A 22,970-nucleotide genomic window follows, 5' to 3' on the forward strand; every position below is an offset into this window, starting at 1 on the left:
CCTCAATAACTATGCATTGAGAACATACAAGAAAGGTAGACTTGCCTTTTCATGGAAACATTCCATAAATAAACGTCAAACATGAAATAGAACGGAACCTACAAACACGAGGCGGTGTGTGCATAGAATGGAAGGAGGAAACAGAAGAAAACAGAGACCTTCAGAATTCGACAATGTAAGAACCGGTCAAAACGGGAATAAATAACGCCCCATGCAAACATAAATTCGCATAACAAACCAAAAAATGGGTATCCTTTAATAGAATAGAGCGTAAGGAATTAGGTGATCTACAAGAATAAAAGAGAATAAGTTAAGAGGAGACATGTGATTAACATGAATAGATAGATTTACCGTTATACGTACAAATATCACGTTAAATGTTACTCTTGTGGCTTAACTTCACCAGGTTGGCCTAAAAATAGTGCATCATGATGCAACTTCTTGCATACTCTTATAACTTCTTGCATAATCTTATATTCAAAGAAAAGAAGGTTAACCAACACCAATGAAAAACAAAACGAATGTTGGAGCACTCTAGTAAAAGCTGTCCTCAGAGCACAAAAATCCTTCTCTGTCAGATGGTTTTCCCATTTGAAAGGGCAACATGTAGTCGATAGTGTTTAATTTACTGGATCAAAACATTTAATGCTCCTTGTTGAACACCACATTAAAATAAAATATAAATAATTCCAAACAGATTAACGCTACTTTTCATGTTCTACATGTTATCTCCTTAAATGTGGTTGTCTCCATGTTAACTCATTCATCAAAAATAATGTAATAAGACTGCCCAATGTTAAAGAATCAATGAACAGCTTCTTTGCTGATGATTGATGTCAAACAATGTCATCTATGAACTCATTTTTTCTGCCCAGATAGAGAACATACTTTATGTTAGTGAGTTCCCAATCCACGAAAATACTCACAACGTCCTCCTCGCTTAGACGTTCCTTCTCGCATATCCATTACTAAGAAAAAAGGAAGATAGAACTGGAGCTACTAATGATTTAACCTTACCACTCTCCAAACAGGTCTTCTGAAAATGAATGGGTAAGTGATATTACTTTCTGCGGTAGAAAAAAACCAAAAATGGAATGAGAGACGACATCTGCGCTACTCACACTTGACAGTTAAAATAAGGATAAAGTGTCTGGCATTGACCACTCCGCTTGGGATGCCTCGAGTTCACTTCAATTCAGAATCGTTTGAGGTTTGTGTACGTGTAGATGGCCTATGCAATGACTTGCGGTGGCTAGCCGATGTGTCAAGTCAGTGTTTTTATCCTCACAAACAGGTCTGGTACCAATTTATCGACCCCGGAGGGATGAAAGGCTTGGTTAGCACTAGGGCGGATTCGACCTTCCGATCGATCGTACAGGAAGCGGAACTTCTAATCGCTAAACTACACCCGCCCATTTGACAGTTAAGAACAAATTTTGTGCTCTAAGAACAATTTTTACACTTTAATCGCTAAGCAATGAGAGCAGCTTTGATGTGCTTTCTGTCCCCTCCCCCTAACTCCTTTTTTTCCCACAAACCTCTAATATTATTGGCAGTTTCGTTCAACAACTTGTTTTATTTAAAGGTAAGGTAATGAAACTTACTTTGGTGTGCAGCTAAGTCTAATTATAATGTCATGTTTTATGTGAAGAGAAGGGAACAAAAAAAAAACAAAAAGGGTAAAGAAAAATAGTTATTTTGAAATCCACAAAATTCTAAAGATAGAGGAACTAATTTACCCCAACACCTACAAAAGCAAGCCAAAAGCATTTGTAGGGAGAAATAACATACTATACGAGTACTAAGATGTACCTTGATGCATAGGTGGAGTGGCAGCATCTGCCATGTCAAGCTGTGGGGGTTGCGCTGCTTGTGGTTGTGGAGGGTAACCTGCCGGTGGCTGTCCGTACTGCTGCGGGGGATAGGCAGGGTGTCCTGAACAAATATGTTAGCGAGTAGGAAGGAAGCATTCTTCTTAAAAGAAATACTAAATAAATGCAACAAATTTTATACACATACCCTGCGGAGGGTAACCTGGATAAGCGCCAGGGCGCTGCGGTTGAGCGCTATATCCTGCGGGTGGTTGGCTTTGATATGGGGGACGCTGTTGTGGTGGATAACCACCTGGTTGCGGTTGTGGTGGGTATGCTCCTGGACGTGGTTGCCCGTAGTAACCTGGGGCTCCACCCTGTTGCGGCGGGTACCCCGGATGTCCTATAAATTGAAGACTTAACTTATACAAATTTCAAGAAATCAAAGGCGTAACAAACCTTGTTGTGGAGGATATCCTTGATACGCACCCTGGGGTTGGGTTTGTTGAGTGTAGGCTTGAGGAGGATAGGCTTGAGGTGGAGGGTATCCTGGTTGTTGTGCAGCCGGTGGAGCGGGAGGATAGCTTTGTGGAGGAGGTTGAGCTGCTGCAGGAGCTGCAGGCTGCTGTTGTTGGACTGCAAGGGGTTGACTAGGTGTTGAAGCTCTAGCTGCAACAGCAGTAGCCTCCGCTGGAGCTTCAGTCGACTTTTCAACACTCGCTGGAAAGATGTAGGGATATACCAAGTAAGTGACGGAGCTGTGAACGGTGAAAAAAGATATTGGTATACAAAGTAAGTAAAGCTTTTCTTCTGCATTTTACATTGAATTTCGTTTCTAGTCTGTATCAAATGTTAGGTTTCTTAAAGAAATTCTGGAATGCGGAAAAAAATGGAAATTCGATCAAATCAGTGAATAAGAAACTCACCATCTTATATATTTCTAAATTAAGCAGCCATTTCCGGAAGAACGACAGCTACTGACATCGAAGAAAAAAAATCAAATGAGCAACGCCAAGAGGGTAAGCTACCATTTCCAGTCACTTTATGTTTTCGAATCGAAAACATTTTACTCTGGGTTGGTGAGTGTTACTAGCGACCATGAACAGAGTAATAAACAAAAAACTAATCTTAAGAAAACTCTGATAGATCAGAGAAAATCAATACCAGATGGTTAAAAACAAGATATAAATTTCCTATCGATCAAAACAATCATTTAAAAAAATATGGAGTGGTAATCCATGCGTTGCCCTTACGTCATACAGAAAGGAAATTTTCTATTGGGACTTGTTGGCTAACAGTGAGAGAGATAATAATTATTATCCAATACCTGCTTTTTTAAATTATTATGTTTAATTATTCTGTTTCGCTAGTACGAATCGTAACTGAAGATTAGTAGGAACTCGAATTCACTATATCGATCTGAAAACGTGCGATAACCGGTTCAAAATGTTGCCATTAGTTTAAAAAAAAAGTAGCAGAAGTAAACATGATATGTAGAGGTTCTGTAGGTTCTTAATTACAGATTAGCAGCAAATAAGGAAAGGAGAGGTCCGAAAAATAGGGTGAAATGAAACTAACCCTGGTGAAATGTACAAAAAAATAAAAAATGAAATAATAGTAAATAAATAAATATAAAACAAATATTAAATGGTATTGCGTACTGAAATGTAAGTATAAAAAAAGGTATTGCGTCAACAGAAATATTCGAAAATTTGATGGAGACTCTAGACAGAAAACTTAGGAAATGCTAGAGACGATTATGAAAAGTCAAACTATTGGTAGATGTTCTAAAATAAAGAAAAAGTCCTGTTTTGGAAAGGATACACGATAGTTCTACCATGTTGATAATAAAAAAACTATTTGTGCAATGCATATTTACAACTACGCAAGTGAGCCAGGTGGGTCTTCTTTTCATATGTTGAAATACATTTAATTCCCTATATTCAACCGGTAAATTCCCCACAACCAATGAAGTATTTCTTAGTTTACGACAACATTTATCACACACCTTCCTGTGTCGGCGGAATGGCGACTTGTACCTGTGGAGTAGGCTGAGGAGGACCGCTTACTTCGAACCCAGGTGGTAATGATGCAGGTAGCTGTAACATTAACTCTAGATATAGAAGACAATTTCCAAAATCAAATACAAAATAACTTAGCCAAAAACTGTTTACCTGGCCTGCAGCAACCATTTTGCTATGCGCCTCATGTTTAGCACGTTGTTCCAGATATCTCAACTGGTCCATGTGGAAGGCTTGCCTTTCCAGTATCAACTGTTGACGCTGATACTCCAACTGAAATCAGTGAAAATCATTAACTAGTTGCTCGAGAAGCAATAACTCAAGAAAAAAAAGTTTCAAAGTGAATCCAACGTACAGCTTCTCTTTCCTTATCCATAATCTGTTCTAGTTCGTCAAAATGTCGCAACTTCATTTCCAGTTTCTTCATCTGAGTTTCGACAAGCTGAGCTACCAGCGATTTTATTCGCCGCTCCTCGATAGTTGCCAGATGCTGAAGAGAGAAGTTATGTTGGCTCAAAACGACGGCAAAATATAGGACCATGAGAAGTACAGAAACCTTCAAATGATCTAAAGAAAAGTAATCTCACTTTGGCTTTAACAGCAGCAGCAGCCAGGGCGGCGGCGGCTGCAGCTTGAACGCTTTCGCTAACAGCAACTTTCGCACTATGTTCCACTGCAGCATCGTCCGCCTTCTTCGATGTTTCATCGGTTTCCATTTTCTCGCCTTCCTCTTTTTCTTTCTTATCGTCTGTTGCAATTCCGGACTTAGCAAGTCCGACGGTCCCATCAAGTACTCCAGTCTTCTCCTCATGAGCTTGAACGTTTCTGGCATGCGCTTCCAACACAAGAGCGGGAACCTTGAAATATATCTCTTAATAAAACCCAACTTGCGATGGAATATAGGAAAAAATACCTCATCCTTTATTTTCGCGAATTCCTCAATCGCTGCTTTAGTGGCTGCTTGAGCAACCTTTGGATCCACAACGGAAGCTAAAAACGCGACCGTAGACATCACCGGGTTTCCAGATTGCGAGAACGGAACAGGTTGGAAGGCCAAGGGCCCTGAAGTACAGAAAATTCTCACAGAATCTTCTAATGAATAAATCGTGACAGACATGCCGAGAAAAGTACTGAGGCAAACCTAAAATGGAGTCGCCACATCCTGGTCCATTAGCATCATCTGAGCCGAGATAAGGATCTTGGATCGGCAATTGCAAGAATCGTAGGATGCACTCATCCTGAGTTCGTGAACCTACGTGATCAGAAACCTGAAATATGCATATTCATTCTCAAAAATGAACTGTTGGACAAGGTAACTGGTATCATAAGGAGACTTTTCTGCATCATCGAAAACCCTCCAATTCAAATAGTTATTAGAGAATGCTTTGAAGTAACCATTACTTTAAAGGAAGTGAGATACACTACAGCTATAGCGAGAAAGTGCTTTGAGAATATTCAATCCGGAGCTAAGTAGACCGACTACGTTTCAAAACAAGAATGATAAAAACGGAAGGAGAAGACGCAAAGAAATAAAGTTGAAATCGAAAGACAAGGAAAAAAAACAAGATATGAGAATAAAAATAATTCAAATGGTTCAGAACTAGCACTGCTAGTTCCAATTAAAGAAAAAAATTCAAAATACTTTGTTCCAATCGTCCTTGAACATTTCCAATCCTTCAAGTAGCAAAAGCGTTTCTTGATCGGTCCAGTCACGTCCTGGAGCTGCCCCTTTTGTCTGAAACTTACATAGTGGATCTTCTACTGGCGTAACAATATGATGAGCAAGAAAACATGGGAGGAAGAACGACTTTTGAGATTCAACCACCTTCATTGCAGCAAGTTGTTTCTGGTACTGATCAGTCTTGAGCCCAACATTTTGCAGCTTATCTATAGGCGTTTTTTCAACCTCTTCTCCCTCCTTCTTCTCCTGCTGAAAAGTAGAAAGGGATTTGTAAGCAAACAAAAAAAGGCTTCTAAAGATAAGTACGCAAGACAGGAAACTAACAGTGAAATTCGACACTACAGGACAGATTGGTTGAACACCAGTGGGTGTATCTGCCAAAACCATAAAATGACTGGTGGCTGGAGGAGCAATTGGAGCAGGACGAGCGTCTGAGTCTACCTGGTAGTTGATCAGACCCCACTGCTCTAGAAACGAGTGTACCCTGCAAATGTTAAGAGGTGGTAGGATAAAAGCGTAGCAGAAACAAAAAGTTTTCTACAAAAGTTTTTCTGCCAGACCGCAAAGAGACCACAAACCTGACGATGGAGCATACATCGCCAGCGAGATTTCTTCGACATGCTGTTGCAGAAAGATATTCAAAGGGGTTGAGTCGATATGTGTCAACCATGAAATTTCGATAAGACAAATACCTGAAAAACGAATAATTTAGTAAGGACCAGTTCCAAGAACAAAGAAAGGAGGAAACTAACACTTCCGGCGTTTTGCTTTTGTTACGACCGTTGAAGAACTCCGGCACAGCTCGCTTTTCAATTTGATGCACTGCGTTGTAGTCGAACCAGGAAGCATACGAAGGAACCACAATGTAGTGGGTTTGTTCGATTACATTACCTTCGCTCTCCTAAAATGAGCTATTGGTCTAGCTCTCTGATTTTTGGTAGCTAAACAAAAAGAAAAGGAAGACCCACCTTCCCTCCACCATGATGCGATTCGTCGTCCAAATCGGTTAGCTTCTGACCTTTCGGTGCAGAGAATTCAGGATCTTTCTCGCGGCCTAAAAAAACACGCTTCTTTCTAAATTCTGTTGGCACTCATCTCTGATGGGAATCTGACGTCACCAGTCTTTCGCACAAAACAGTCTAAGTGATAGCAAGTGGTACCCAGAGCAACAGTTATCTCGATCCTCTAATGCTTTGCGAGAAGAATTGTTAAAATAGTGGCTCAGAAACACTTTCAACCAAAAAGAAAACCCACATTAGCAAGACTTAACACCAAAGAAAAGTGCAACACCTGGAACCAACTTTAGGAAGTTTAATTTGGTGCTTAAAGATGATGTCTCGAAAATCCGATGCAAATTTTAGCACTTCTTAAATGTTCTTGAAAGTATAGATTCCTAAGAAGGGTTTCCTTTTTTCTCAGTAAGGAGATGCTCAGGTCTCCATATCAAGCAAATCAAGGCGATAAAAATAAAAGCTAGCTTATGCAATGTTATTTTTTTCTGTTCTGAGAACAGGGGAAGAGAGGTCGTGGCAGGGAGGTTTTGACTTTTAGAGATTTCAAAGCGAAAATTCCACAATTTCCTGTGAATTACGCTAACCTTTGGGAGGTTCAACTTTTACGGCAACGCCACTGCGACTGTCATCGTCATCTCCATGCATCGATACATCGCCATCGTCGTCATCGCGCTTGCGTTTCGTTCCGCTGAAAATTCAAAGTTTACAAGAAATAAATTAAGAATCTAGTGAAAAGGGGCTGCACCACGCAAGTTACGGTGCTGAGCTTACCCTTTCCTCATCTTGGTTAATATTGTTGAGGAGATTCTGCTCTCACTGGTCTAAAGATTGGTTATATCACGTAAATAAAGGAAGTGATAAATAGGTACGAAGAGGACACCGATGAGGACAAAACGAACAAATTCGCAAACTCCAGTAAACAAGAACTGCGATGGAAAACCCGAGAGTACGTTGAAAGGATGCAAACGCTTCAAGCACGACGACACACAGGGGACGCGCACGCCTGCGCTGCGTGCGACCCCAGCTAGGACGACGCCGCTGAGAGAGTGTGCGATCGGAGAGAGGCTGAATATTGCGCGGCAGGATTTAGTTACGAAAAAGACGGATAGCCGATGTTTTTGGTGTGTCTGGTTGGAGTATTCGTCGTTGATGGCCTCAAGAACTTTGCGGATCGAACAGGGTGGAGGCTGTTACTGTCATTGTCATTGTCTATGTAAATACGATGCAAGAATTAAGCTGGATGGTCGTCAACATAGAACTACAGTAAGCCGAAAATTTGTACAGTCAGACAAGAGGTTCGCGACCTCCAGTTTTCTATTATACTTCCGACGGATATGCAGTAATAGTGCGTTTGATGGGACCCTCGCCCATTTTCGTCATCAGAAAGGAAACCAACCAATAGTGTGCTTCGATTATGACCATCTACCTTACTTATGACCAATTGAGAATCGCAAACTTCGAAAACTGCATGTGCCGTAGTACACCATGAATCTGGTCGTTTCGACTGAGCTGTAAGGTCAGGACAGCAGATCAATGGTCATCGCCATGGAAACGCCACCGGCTGGGTCCGCTACTGCGAGTAGCACACTTGGTTGTGTTTGGGACCAGAGATTCGGTATTTTGCATGATATTAAGTACTTAGGCAACTAGTAAGTATGGACATGTGTTGTTTATATGATTTCCCGTGTGCAGTGTGGTGACGAATACATAGGAGAAACAGCTAGACCACTATGTATTCGAATCAAAGAACACCTGGACGACAAAAGGAAATCATGTGACTCCACTGCGTTGGGTGGTCACAAAGTGCGGCATCATAACGGAGAAGATTTTGAAGTTAAAATCACGATTTTGGCGCGCGAACCTAGCATTGCGGCGCGCAAGGCTCTGGAGGCTTTTTGGATCCACTCCAAGAGTCCAAATATGAATCGCAAGTAGGGATGCCTCTCCATTACGCGGGAACCTTATTTAAGGCTGATATTTGATTGCGGTAGTCACTTCACAACAGGTATCTAGCAGTGGCAGGACAGTCAGCTGATCCTAAGGTACGATGTTATCTTCTACTATTAGCCATGAAACCCAACGATTAACGTAGGACTTTCTTTGTTGGGCGGATAAGGCGTTGATCGAATTAATCACGTTCGATTTCACCCCTTTCAGGCTCTGAAGAAGGCGATATTGCCGAAAGGTTAGCCACGAATAAAGGATTATAACAACCTCGTGTCCGGCTCTATTAAAGAAAACAATTATTTAAGTATGGACAATTGTGGAACCTTAGTACTGAAGTGATAAAAAAAAAGATTTGTTGCTGTACTACACGTACACAGCGAGCAACATCCTCACAGCCACTGAGCTACGAAAGTGGCTGTTTCTGTTTTGACCGCTTCTTCCCAGCCATCCATCCTTGTAATGCGATCACGACGGTGTTTTCGTTATGGAACTGAATTGCAATAGTAATAGTGTGTAGTGAGACTCGCATTTGCAGGCATTATGAGTGAATTGAAGAAATGGGTTCATTCCTGAACCCATTCAGCCGTCACACATAGCCAAACCCACAACAAACGCACATCGGCTTTTATCTCACTGTATTTCATGTTTCCATTATGTTTTTTCATTGTCGTCGTGTTATTATACCCGCTTATCCGCCTGTGTTTTTGGAACTATTTTTTCCTCATCCAAATGGACCTCTGCAACTATACTCCGCATGGACAGAAAATATAGCGCCGAATGTTTCCAACGATATTACGTCACAGCGATATCTTTGACTGAGGAAGAACACAAGAGGAAAAATGTGTGCACGTCAAAAGAAGAACATTCGTTCTCGTACACATCATCACATCATCGTCACGGTCATCCATCCTACCAAAGACATCCGACGTTCTCTGGATCGGCCTGAACATGGGTTAAAGGCAAGATACGATAATTACGAAATTGACGATGTTGGGACCTACCATGGACAATGTTCCAAATCGGGGCGTGGACTAAGAGTATGAGCGTGTTCACGCTCAATTCCTTCAAATTGCTCCAAAAAAGCGGCATGGGGAACCTCCAAGTCACCTCATCACGCGCCAACCTCGTACGCACCATGTCCACAAGCCGTTTCCCGCTCCACTTTTCTCGACGAACAGGGGAATTGAGCGTGGTTACGACCTACTCTTAATCTCACCCCGATCTCTATACTGTCCATAAATGATCCCAACATCGTCAATTTTGTGATATGCCGCATTTAATGGATGTCTACCTAAAGTTCTTGTTCAGACCAAAATCGAAGCAGCATGAGTCTTCTCTTGCTGTTTATCTAAGACGGGTTCGCCAAAGAAATGCGAATGCGTTCACAAATCAGTCGTGCAGGACGTTTTCATCTTCTTTCTCTACGGACGGTGTGGACACCTGCAACGACGTATTTGAAGTGTAGTGAATCACAAAATGGACAATATTGGGATCTCCCTACAAGTGGGTATGGGTGTAGTTCATGAGCCGAGCTGGGTAGAACAAGTAAGCGAGTCTTAAAGTAGAATTGGATATTTGGAAGAAACTTATTAACAAACGATAAAACAATTCATGATCCACACGATCTCTAGCATTTGGACCAGAATGATATGAGCTTGGATGCCTGGTTTGATGGTTATTGCCAATCATCTGTCTCACTATTCCTCTCATATTTCTCCATAGGTAACTGAGCAGCAATCAAGATAAATCACTAACCTACTACTGTACTACTGTTGTACTATTTGATTTGACTCACCGGAATCGACTGCAAATCTTAATGTGCAGAAGCTTCTAGTTTGCAGTGTAATGGATGATGTAAATTGCATAGCATGTAGTGTAAAGCACACATGGGAGTACAGTGTATGGTTCAGTTTATTAGGTTTATCAGTTTACATAGCTATAATATTTACAGGAGCGATGATAAGGACACATATTTCACACCAAGACAACATACATATTATTCTATGACAATGTTACAGCTAAACTATTTTATTAAGCAATAGAAGCATAAGATTCAAGTTACAAAACATAAGCTTGAAACAGTTTCGAGTATTGCATATTTCTGATCGATTAATGAATTAGATTAAACGTTAAACGTCCGGGTTAAATAATCACAACAAAAAAATCAATGTGGATATATTACTGATGCTTATTCTTTAGGTGGAAGGGAGACCTAGTAAGCCGCGGGGGTTTCAATGTCGAGTGTATAGAGCTTTTCTTGTCTGCGCTTCTAACCTTCGAAGCGGAATGCTTTGGCGATGAGTGCTTTGGACCTCCCTACAAATGAAATACATGAATACCTATGAGCTAATAAATACCAAGTATAAGTAACAACTACACAGGAAGAAGGTGGTCGACAATTTCGTAGAAAATCAGCCTATTCCTTGAAGGCATCACCCCGCGAATCTGGGTGGGGGGCTGGTGCGGGTTTCAGGTGGGTTGTATGCCTATACGGGGTCGTAGACTATAGAGAGCGGTGATTCCGTCCATTTCTTCCTAATTGCCTTAAAAAAACGGCGCGGAAGATGCGGCGTGTGCACACGGTTAGCGCGCTCCAATCGCTCTCGTTGTAGGAAATAGCGCCCCGGAACGCTCGAAGCCGCATCTTCTGGACCGTTTTTTACGGCAATTAGAAAGAAGTGGACGGAACCACCCTCATCATAATCCACGACCGTGTATAGGCATATAACCCACCTGAAACCCGCACCACTCCAGATTCGTGGGGTGATGCCTTTAAGTGTGCGCAGGAGTTATGCTGATCTCTCGTACTTGTTCGATATCGCGCCCAATCGAATGCGAATGTCGTTCAGGCAAATATGACGTAATATGGACTGATATCTTCCTTTTATATTGCGTCTTCCCTTAATAATTTCAGGATTTGCGCAAGTCCTTTTAACTGATTAAATTCTCGTATGGATATGGTCAATTTTTTTTGTGAAAAAATAGGCATAATATGAAACCGTTGTTGTATCGAGGTCACTGAAAATGAAGGAAAGATGAAAGTATAGATCGAAAAGCTTCAATTTTTTTTTTTCAGAAGGGAGCGTGGCGACAAAGCGCTGTAGTGGGGTCAAAACAAAATGGAGCTGCATGTAGTTGCATAAGCGGCTCCGCTCGAAACAGTGGAGTATGGCGGTCAAGGTCGAGGTGGTACCATCGTGTGATACTTGCTAGGGTCCCCCTCGATCTCAACTGCTACGCTCCAGCGCACTTCGAGCGCACTCACACACGCAGCTGCGCAGAGCTTTATGCCATTTTGACTTGACTGTAATTGACTTTACGTCACAGATAGTTTAATGTCGACTTACACTAACAACAGTACAAGCGTAATCTTATCCCATTACCATAAATCGACAAACAACAACACTAACCTTGATTCGTTTTGTAGGCGTTATCATACTTGGAATAGATGCTGTAGTTGAATTGAAGCATGGGCTCAACGTGGAGTGAGAGTCATAGCGAAGACGCTAAAAATCACACTAACATTATGGATAAAAATGACGTAGAACACATACAAACAATGCTGAAATTTGGTCAGATCATTCATAACAACTGAAAACTTCGATGTCTAGTAGAATCACCACCATCAGTATAATTTGCTGAGCAGTTTCGGAGTGGTCTTTTTCATGATAAAACAGCGTCCACACAAGCTGCCGCATGCGTGGACATAGTTGCGTGAATGCGCAACACATCTTAAGTTTCGACTCGAATATATGCACTGGTAGTACATCTATGCAATTTATTTTCAGAAGAAAAGCATACCGGACACCGAATACTCTGTGACAATCGGTAATCTTATCGCCGACATATTACTACGCTCGCCACAATTTTGAACTTAGACGAAATATACCTTTCGTAGGGGCTCAAGCTTGGACGAGCTCACCGGCCTAGGTGGTAACTTCCCTCTACCTGATTGCGGAGTTCTTAGCGCACTTGTCGATGTCAGATTTCGTTGCATTTGCTGGAAATGATGACATAAATGACAAAAAAAATACGGATCTATAAAAACTACTACTCAAGAAAAAACATAAAATTAGTAAAAGAGAAGACTTACTCTAGTCTTACGCTCGACGTCTTTACTAGCATTGTACTCGTCTATAACCCATTTGACATAGTCAGGTGGTGTGAAGCCTTCCACCCTGGAACAGAAGATATGAAACTTTTCCTGTACAAATAAGAGACAGCAAATCTCACCTTATTTCGTCATCAGGATGGTTTTCACGATAATCATCATATGCAGCAATTAAAGACTTCAACAGTTTCGGCAACGTAAATTCGTTAAGGGTGCGCTCAATCTGAAGTCAAAAATCAAACAAGGTGTAGCGACAGCACTGTGCACTTTTGATCTTTTGAACTCGCTCGGCCCTTTTATTATTTTATTGAAGCTCGGTCTTTTTATTACCTTCGCATCCAGAAATACATTGTTCTCTCTTCCACGATTTTGGAAATACTCGGCGCTCTTCTTCTTGTCCTCAATGGCCATCTTTTCAGCCCATTTTAGTTTCCACCTGAAATGGATTATATAAGAACGAATCAAAAATACAATGATATTATGGAAGAATGTGGAAAAACGCACTTTGTAAGTATATCACAGACTTCCTTTCTGGCTTCGTACAAGCACTCTAGCCGAGAAATCTCCGTCGACATATTATCGAAGTCTTTTTCGGTGTGACTGTCTGGAGAACATAAAATGATTTCCATATAAGAAAAAACCTAACTTCACATGTATTATGAAGAGAAAGACATAACGCACCTGGATCATAAGATGCTGGAACTAATCTTTCGATATCCGCCACATGACAAAGCTCCCACAGCTCGGATAAGCGTGAGTGCAGTTCTGTCCAGCGAAACTCTTTCTCTTGAATATACTCACGGTACATGTCGTTTAACTGTAAAATACTTACTCCATAAGCAAATGATAAATCATGAAAGTCCCGAGTATACTACGTCACCTGGCTATAATATCCTTCAATAGAATTCATCATGTTTTCGGAGAGACAGACTTCTTCTTTCGTAACGTCGACATTAAGAATAACTTGCAGATTTTCATCGTGAGAATCAATGTTGTTTCCTTTAAAAAAGGATATGTAGTCCTCGCATTATGCAGTACCATGCAGAGTAGTGAAAAGAACTGTTTTCATTAAAGCGTACTAGCTTGAACGTCCGGCTAAGGCCGGACTTCAGGCTTTTTTTGGTGTTCACTTCGTCTTCACCGATCAATAAGAAATAATAGTAGCGACATTTTTTTTTGTAAAATTAGATATACTTCTTTCTATCAACGCTTTCTTCAATCTTTTTACCCCAAAATTTAAGCATAGATGAAAGATTTTATGGTTTTTCCTAAACGCGTCAGTTGTACATTAGGAGAACAATCAAACTTGATTTTACATTTATGTTCCTCTCAAACCTCCACAATTTGGGAACATTATTCGAATTATGGATTTACTTCGTTCTCAACTATTAGCAAAGAACGATATGCTAACGTGAGATGACGTGAATATCACTATCGTAGTGATAAAAATAACGTTCTACTTCAGATCGCGTAAGCTGTTGGCTACTATGTACTGTATTTAAGCAGCCGCTCGCACGTGTGTTTCCTCTTTTTGAAGAAAGGATGTTAGCAGCGTCAGAGGAACATGCTGGGAAATAGATATGCGAAGGAACTATAAAAATCCATTCTACTGCGTTGGGGCTTCCGCGCACCAATCCGACGTAGTGGGAACCGTCTCTCCTCACTCTAACTTTCTGGCACCGGCGCACCATTCCGACCCCATGGGACCTGTCTCCTTCTCTTTCTGAAATTTCTTGACTGGAACAGACATACAAAGACGCACACACGTGACTGAATGAGCCCGTTATTTTACAGCATGACAGTTAGCAAATTTGGAAGTACATATTCACATAAAAGTTTATTTACCCTCACTAACATATGAGAGAAATTAACTTGCCCTTATCAAAGCCAACATATATATATATATATATACATATATATATATATACATATATATGTATATATATATGTATATATATATGTATATATACATATATATACATATATATATACATATATATATACATATATATACATATATATATATATATATATATATATACATTTATAGCTTTGGACAATGGTGAGAAGGTAGAGTGCTCGCCTATGAGGTCCATGGCGATGGCTCGGCACCTCACCGTTGCAGAGTTGGTACACACACAGGGCGCCTGGTATATATATATATATATATATATATATATATATATATATATATATATATATATATATATATATATATATATATATATATATGTATATATATATATATATATATATATATATATATATATATATATATATACACGCACGCACGCGAGCGCGGACTAAGCGCGTTATTATATAGCATGATAATTCTCATAAATAAATAAATAACAAATAAATAAATAAATACTATAACAGCTTTAAACTTTGTAGTTTAGAGTTATGGGAGACTGCACAATTTTGCATCCAATAAATGAGATTCAAACTCTCAAAAATGTGGACTCAGAATCCCCATCGAACCCACGATGTTCAAAAATCGCTTTTCTATTTTTGTGGGAAGCGGACATGAATGCAACAGCTGTAAGATTATTTCCAGAGCATGAACATTCCCTCACTATGATGATAAAATAATGCCTCAGTAACAAAAATCAAAATCCTCAAACAATGATGACTAAAACTCACCGAGTACTTTCGCAAATTTCTGCATGGACTTCTGCCATTTCTCAGCTTGACGAACTCTTTTCTGAAGGATGTCTTCAAATCGAAGCCGCCGAGCCTCCAGAGCGCGGATTTTCTCTGCGGGAAGCAAATCCTGAAGGCTCTAGTAATCTACCTATTTGCTAATATTATATTGAATAACCAAAACCTCGTTGGATATCGCAGAACAGTGCATATACTGTTATGTAAGACCAAAGTAAACATCATGCCACAACGGTTTAAATTCCCTCACCACCTCGTCTTAATTAAACGTCGTTGGTGCAAGAAAGAGATAGCGAACATAAAGAGCTCAGAGCTCGAAAAAAATAAGGTCATGATGATCAGTTCAAAGATCAAGAAGAATTGTTTTCACGTGTTCCTTGAATACAAAATAGCGAAGGAATGAATCCTGAGAGCTGTCGTGGTGAAAAATGCTATGAGACAGAGGACAGGGAAGACATGGTGTGCTTAAAAGATACAGCAAGACCAAATAGTGAGATGAGGCATTTTATAACGCCAAAAGTTTTATAGTATAACGTCAAAAGTTTTATAGTATAACGCCAAAAGTTATAAGTTCAAAATGTTAGTGGCAGTATGCTTCCCCACGAAAGTGAGACCCAATCATCAGATTTGGTGTCACTATAAATTGCAGCATTGAGTGTCCTAAAAACGGTGTACATATCTTTTGATACCCTTTCCTCCTTTTCTCCTAATTTCCCGTTGCATTCTGAACTAGTGCATTTTTGAATACGGCATTTTACATCGTAGTATAGTAGAGTCAAAGCGACAAGAAACACGGTGCAGTTGTGTAAGCGGTTGCGCTCGAAGCGGTGCGGTGGAGCGTAGCGGTTAGAATCGAGTGAGGATTCCTGCTACCACGATTCATTGCTGCAGTTCGCGATGGTCCCCTCGATACGAACCGCTATCTTCTGCGCGCCGCCTTGAACGCAACCGCTTACGAAATTGCACCGTGCTTGATGTCGTTTTGAGCCAACTATAGATGTTCACAGTTTCTACGATGTGCGATACTTCTTCATTCTTGTACATTTCCCTAACATATAAATATTATTAACATGCTAATACACAACTTCAACGTATTGAACGAGAGCAATAACAAGAATTGCTGAACTGTCAATATTTCAAGTGTACTGTGCGCAAAACTAAACTCACTGGAGCCAACATTTTAGCTTTGTTATTCCGAAATTTTAAACTGCTTTTCTGCCCGCCTAACAACAACTTAGAGTACTTAATTTTTAATCCTTCGTATTTAGACTCAAGATGAATCACCTTTTATAGTGCAGAATTCCAGCACTTTTTGCCATAAATGCTCAACTGCTGAAATTGGTATCATTACATAAAGGCAGGATACCAGGAAAATGACGAAGTTGGGACTTGTCCAGGAAAAGATAGGTAGATAACTAGTATGCGAGTAATCACCTCAACTCCTCTTAATCGCCCCCAAAAACCTCCTTACTGGGTCGTTTTTTTTCCTTTTGTACAGCGCGTTAGAACGCCACGCATGTATCTAAAATGGACCAGTAAGGCCATTTCTTAGGGCGATCAAAGGAATTGAGCGTGGCTAAGCTCATACTCGTAATCTACACCACAAACTCCGTTCGTCGTTTTTTGGAGCTAACCCGATATCATCAATTCTATGTTTTGTAATTGTATTGGAAGATATTACTGATGCTTATTCAACGTTACGTTAATTACGTCATAATTACGTTTGTTCCGATGTACTAAAATGGCTCACATTGTCATCTCTTCTTGTTGCGTTGTCGTCCTCGATTCCGATACGTAGTGATAACTGATACACCTGTTCTATGAGTTCAGCTTGTTCACATCGGCGAGCTTCGTACAAGGGTTTCAACTTGATTAACTCATTATCCACAGACTTAAGCTGAAACAAATGTCATGTAATGCGAGCGGACACAAATTAGCTATACAATACTGAATATTTCAGAAATTGCAGCCGATTATGACCGAACAAACACCGTTTGACTTTTCAGCTCTAACCACGAACCCAAAGCAGAAATGATACTATCCTTCCTCCTGAAGTGCGGGCTAAACTGTTAGGTCAGAGATAAGGTGAACTTAAATATAGATTAAAAAAGTTAGCAATGGAAGAGTTGTGCGGCAAGTGCTAGTGAATATGTGAACTGAAAACAGAAACATTCAAAATCGTTGCTGAACGCCTTAAAGTTGGAGACCGCAACGTGTCTGCCACAACGGCTATAACGCAAATTCTCTTTCTCTCTCTCTCTCTGCTTCACACACCCCCTCTGCTCTGCTGCATCGCGTTCACCAGGCTGAAGATGTTTGAAGTCAACAATATTTCATCAAATTTCTACAAAATCTGATCTCTACCAATTTTTAACAGCTGGACGACCAACGTTCATTCAAAGATCATTAAAATGGACACTGCACGACTTTGATAAATCAGTTTTCTTGAGAACACTACAGTGAAGTCAAAAACCTGATTTCCGAATCAATTGGGTTGCGGGTGACTTCCGAATCAATTGCGGTTGCGAGCGAGGTAACATTCTCTCTCTCAGTTCCGCATCCCTAAATAGAGATGACGAGTGGAACTGCTTACGCAATTGCTTCGCAGTTGTGTTCGGTTTGACAGGAATGAATAAGTGAGCAATGTAAATTTCCATGTCTCACACCTGCACTTTTCTCTCAACAAAGTGTCACACCAAAATGACTGAAAATATGAATCCTAAATACTTTCTACGTCAAGCCATATCCTGTCCGCATTTCTAGAGTTCAGCAACATTACAAAGCACATTACATCCACAATTATAAATTGGGATGGAATCTGAGCAAAATTAGCTGCACCCATGATAACGAGGTCAGGTGAAGCAATAGAATCATTTACACATAGAAAAATGAGTCAACCATCTTTTCAATCAAATTTTATTTTTGAATCTACTTCAGCCCGCTTGAAATCTATGTGGTACTTTTTGGAAATTTTACTGGACATTTTATAACATTTCTCATCTACGTTTAGAAACACCGAAACCATTTGCAGAGGTAGTAATGTGAATCAGAGAAAAACTGATTTTTTTTTGAAAATGCTCTGGCGAAATGCGCTAACGGATTTATTACGAAGAAAAAAATTATTGAAGTAAACATGTTAAGTTCATTTCTGGCTGAACATGAAGATATGGATGCTACGAAATATCAGGTTTAGTTATGCCGTAAGGTAGGACTTTCCAGAATATAAAAATTCATAGATCTTTGTTAAAACTGTTACTTCAGAGATTCTGTGTTGCTTCAAATACTGAATGGAAAATAGGTGGGAATTTCGCCAAAAGTCTCATTTACTTCGTATCTAGACTCAAAAACAATAGGGCTATCAAAAACAACAACCTCATTTTGCAGAGCAACCCTTACTTAGAAATGGTTCCCTTAGCGCTTCGTGAATGAAGTTATAAGCGTCCTTATCGGCCGTATCAAATCCACGTTTAGTTCAGCAATTTCTATTGTCCTTCGCCACATTCGAGAGGAAAAGTTCGTGTAACAGTAGGAAATAAGAAGCAGTTACATAATGTATGCGTTCCTAACCACTGTAATATCAAGAAGTTTTTGCGAGCTAGTCATAACATTGCAGAGAAAAGGGCTGTTTGCAATGTAAAAACCGGAATTATCACATTTTTGGATAATTTTTACGAAGGCTCATTCTGGTAATCGTAAAGCTGACTATTGAGGTCCAAGAGGTAATTTTGATTTAGAAAGGTGTTTTTAAGGTACATGTATAAGTGATCTGAACTTGACACTACACACATTATTATTTTTTATTACATTTCATTGAAACTTTCCTCCTAGAGTTTACGACATATGAAGAAAAAATCTGAAGTGTCGAGCATGTTCCCCGATTATCGAGAATCGGAAAGCTAAAGTGCCTCCTCACTGAGCGAATGGGTAAAAGTGTGTTATGAGATGCTAATGGAGATCTGTCTCTACAAAGCGATGAAAAAGAAATAAAATTTCTTTTAAAAAATAAAGTTTGTGTGGTGGTAATCCAACACAATTACTATTCATGGAAGAGAAATGAAAAACCCACAAGCTCTACTGAGCCAGGAGGAGCGTTTTTATTCTCCCATGGCTCCATTCCTAACTGAGATCGTATTTTCTCTATTCTCTTGAGCCCATTCTCAATGTCCGCAGCTACGCTAACGACCATCCCTTCCTCCGATTCTACCTATAAAACATTGTGTCAAGCGGAAAATTTATGTATCACTCCAAAAGGAATGAACTATCAATTACCATATCGTTGAGCAACTTGACGATGTGTCCGAAGGCTACGCCGACCCGTGCTACTCTTAACCATGATTAGTAAGGAGAAATGTAATATCTTCAATTTGTTCAGAAAGACATTACCTCGCCGATTCGGACATATGTATTTGGTCCCATAAGTCGTTTAATTTAGCAACTGCTCTCCTAATATTATTTTCAACATCTCGAAATGAATCGTTTACGGAGAGCCTGAAGCAAGGCATAATATCATGGAAGATATAAACTATGTGGTAAGAAATGTTGCAACGCTACCTTCTTGCATTCACTGTTTTCCCAATTCGAAACGGTGAAACCATGCCACACCAGCAAGCTTCGTTAGTTAAAAGACAATTCTACTGCTGTAATCAGAACCAAATAAATATGCTTAACATACAAGAAAAAGGATGAAGTGGACAGCGTTGAACGATCTTTATGGAGATTCTCGTCTGTGCGTTAGCGTTCAATTCAAATTCGTTTGAGGTTTACGAATTTATGTTCAGCCCTAAAACACTTTCTGCCTAATAGATGGCTTAAACAATTGACAAAGAAATGCTGAATCTTCCAAAAAGATAGATAAAGGCAGAGGACTCAAAAAAAACATGAACATGTTGACTTAGAAGGATCTGTTAAGAAGGGAGTAGCGTAGGAGTTAGTACATCAACTAGTTGTTCAGAACCAAATCTTCAGTCTGATCCTTCCGTGTCTGCTTGAAAGAGGTGGTACAGGAACGATCACAAAGACGTCCTACAGTAGTTGTAGTATTGGGCATGCAAGATTTCCTACAGGGTAAAACTGCACGATGCCGACTAGTTTGACAACCTTTACCACTTCCACAACTGCAGCACCAGCATTGTATTGCTTACTTGAGAGCTCAAGGCACAAGGAGTGAAACTACGACTGAACGACAACAACAAAAGACACGAATGCATGTGACCACAATTTGTGAAGAGGTAGCTTGAACACTTCAAATTACATTGATGACAATCCTTCCTAACAAAACTGCCATACATTTTGAAAATATCGTCGTTCGAGCACATCACGTTTGGGTTAGAAGGAAACAGTTGACATTATCAAGGTCAGCGGACGTCCCCGCATTCAAAATATTGAGGTTGGCGCCGCGGCGATCGTGCTGCGCTCTAATCGAGTTGTAAGTGGCGTCTCCTGCGCGCTGTGTACTTTTGAAAGACAGTGTGTCGCGAAGCTGACGTTGTACAGGAACCTCAGGGATGACATATACTTCGGGTTGTGGATGACGGAAACGAGCGTGGCCTCGCTCAGTCCCTTCTATGCGCTCCGATTTCCTCAACGATCTATTAGTTGGTTTTACTTGCAAGGGCTTCTGGAAAGACCTCATTAATCATCGACTTGCTGGTGGAAGTGAAGTTTGAACAATGCTGCGAACTGGTTTCTCAGGAAAGAACCCCACGTTCCACGCCGCTTTTCCTGGAGTTTCCATAACACGTCAAGTTCGAGACATGCTACCTTTAACTGATGAGGACGAGAGTGGAGGTGACGTGTGCTGAACACATGGTGCGTTGGTCCTAAGCGGTGAGCGACTGGGTTTTACGAGATGAGGAAGTTTCCCCTCGGAAGAGATCCGTGACTCCGTAGGGATACTGGCCGTCTCTTCGTCGTAATACTGGCGTCACTCCAGAGGTTCCCTGCACTGCTTTGCCAGATGGGCGATAATGCGTGGCTCTTTAGATATATGTTCAAGGGCTTTTTTCAATGCGTGATAGAAATGACAGATGGAATCCGCAACAGTGCATATTATAGTTTCATGTCAGGAAATGTGGCATGATACAGCCTTGTATGATATTGTCTCCCCAACGATGCGACTCATTACGGACAATAGAACGAGGGAATCCACGAAATCTCTGAGATTGCGCGTGGAGCAGCTTCTCTTAGAAATTTAAAATATAGAATTTCAGTTGTGGACGCTGGACGACGACGATGCTGTCTGCGTTCTATTGCCTAGTAGGTTGCATCGTTGGGTAGATTGTGGGGTCACATAGAACTATTTCACACGGCCTACCCATGGACCTCCCTCACAGCCGGTTCGTTGCGAGGCTACGTGGAGCGTGCCCAGATGGCGGAATAGGGGTTAATCGCGGACCACATCTTGTGTCTGCCCAGAGACGCGGGTGGATTCAAAGGGGATGGACTCCCGGTTTCTGTTGTCCCAGGACCGACTCATAACATTCTTGTAACCCGCACGTCGGTCCGGCTAAAGGCCTGCAATGAAGTGACTGGGAGGTGCAAGGGAGGCAGCAACAAATAAGCTCCATTTGTCCACTCTGAGAGGACAGACGTTCTTCCCCAAATCCGTGGGACTAGAGTCTTGCAACCTGCTCATGAATTCTAAAATTTCACGCATGTCACAATTTATCTGGATTAGTAATGGGAATGCGAACAACGCAGTCCTGACCTACATCCCTATCTATTCGTAGAGAGATCTCAACATCGTCAATATCACGGTAAAGACTTAGACTTGCGACTTAGTGAACTCTCGACTCCATCGGTCCAAGAATTTCCGTTCTTTGAGGAGGCACCTAACAAAGGTGAAGTCCATATCTTTGGGGAAAGCTGTTGTTGACAGATAAAGTTGTGTCAAAATGACAATGCACTTGCGTAAGCGGTTGCGTTCCAAGCGGCGCGGTACAGCTTAGCTGTTATGACCAAGTGGAGATCCTTGCCAGCGCCGCAAATCGCTGTAGTTCGCGACGGGATCTTAGATCCTAGCCGCTAGATTGACCGCGACGCTTGGAACGCAGGCGTTTACGCGACTGCAGGGAGCTTCATGTCGTTTTGACCCAACTATTCCTGGTCTTCCTCTGACGAACTTATCTACAATCCATAGATTACTGAGAGACAGTTTGAAGCTTGGAACTGTTTATGTGTTTGTAAAACATAATTGATCACTACTGCTTAGAAATGTAACGAACACATCTTTTCCAGACATTTCGATACTAGTTGGGGAACTATCCCCATAAAGAAACTCTCGTGTTAGTCAGTGGTGTTTCCAAGCAACACTTTCCGAATCGCTTCGGAGGTATTAGACGAAGGGCACCTAATTGAGTTGCGCGACCCTCGGGTAATGTCGTAATGGATATTGCGGAGCATGTTAATTTCTCGCTTTTACGGCTCGAAGCACTCTCTCTTTGGCAGCTGCTTATTCTTCGGAATAGGAGTTGCTCGTTGGAAAATCTGGATGATTCGTGAGGTCGTCTCAGCTTCACCTTTCGCTCACTATTTTCGAACTGAAAATTCCACTTCGAGGAAAATCTTCAAAGTATTTCATACACTGTAGATTGTTTTGTGCAAAGAAAGACTTAGGAAAATTTGGAAATCCGCTCGGAAAAACTTGAAAAAAAATCCGCTTTATTTTTTGATACACTCTATTAAAGTGCTCTTCACGAACAAAAGTTTAGATGAAAGAAAGATGAA

General features: G+C 40.8%; 1 protein-coding gene across 1 annotated transcript; it reads right to left on the minus strand.

The window, feature by feature from the left end:
- Positions 1–380: 380 nt before the first annotated feature.
- RB195_026501 (uncharacterized protein) lies at positions 381–19,840 on the minus strand (the record flags this gene model as incomplete). Its single annotated transcript, XM_064176966.1, has 33 exons — positions 381–412; positions 1,813–1,935; positions 2,020–2,214; positions 2,271–2,531; positions 3,820–3,910; positions 3,986–4,105; positions 4,188–4,322; positions 4,420–4,689; positions 4,746–4,894; positions 4,974–5,100; positions 5,475–5,567; positions 5,658–5,762; positions 5,838–5,997; positions 6,092–6,205; positions 6,266–6,414; positions 6,482–6,567; positions 7,111–7,214; positions 7,298–7,347; positions 10,748–10,789; positions 11,884–11,979; positions 12,363–12,473; positions 12,567–12,651; positions 12,707–12,807; positions 12,915–13,020; positions 13,089–13,188; positions 13,266–13,401; positions 13,465–13,583; positions 15,228–15,357; positions 16,996–17,142; positions 19,312–19,449; positions 19,515–19,569; positions 19,629–19,733; positions 19,797–19,840. 33 exons carry the CDS (start codon positions 19,838–19,840, stop codon positions 381–383), a joined length of 3,879 nt encoding a protein of 1,292 aa, XP_064070972.1.
- Positions 19,841–22,970: the final 3,130 nt, after the last annotated feature.

This window comes from Necator americanus (assembly GCF_031761385.1).
Source record: "Necator americanus strain Aroian chromosome Unknown Necator_2022.05.29.01.07, whole genome shotgun sequence".
NCBI classification, from domain to species: domain Eukaryota; kingdom Metazoa; phylum Nematoda; class Chromadorea; order Rhabditida; family Ancylostomatidae; genus Necator; species Necator americanus.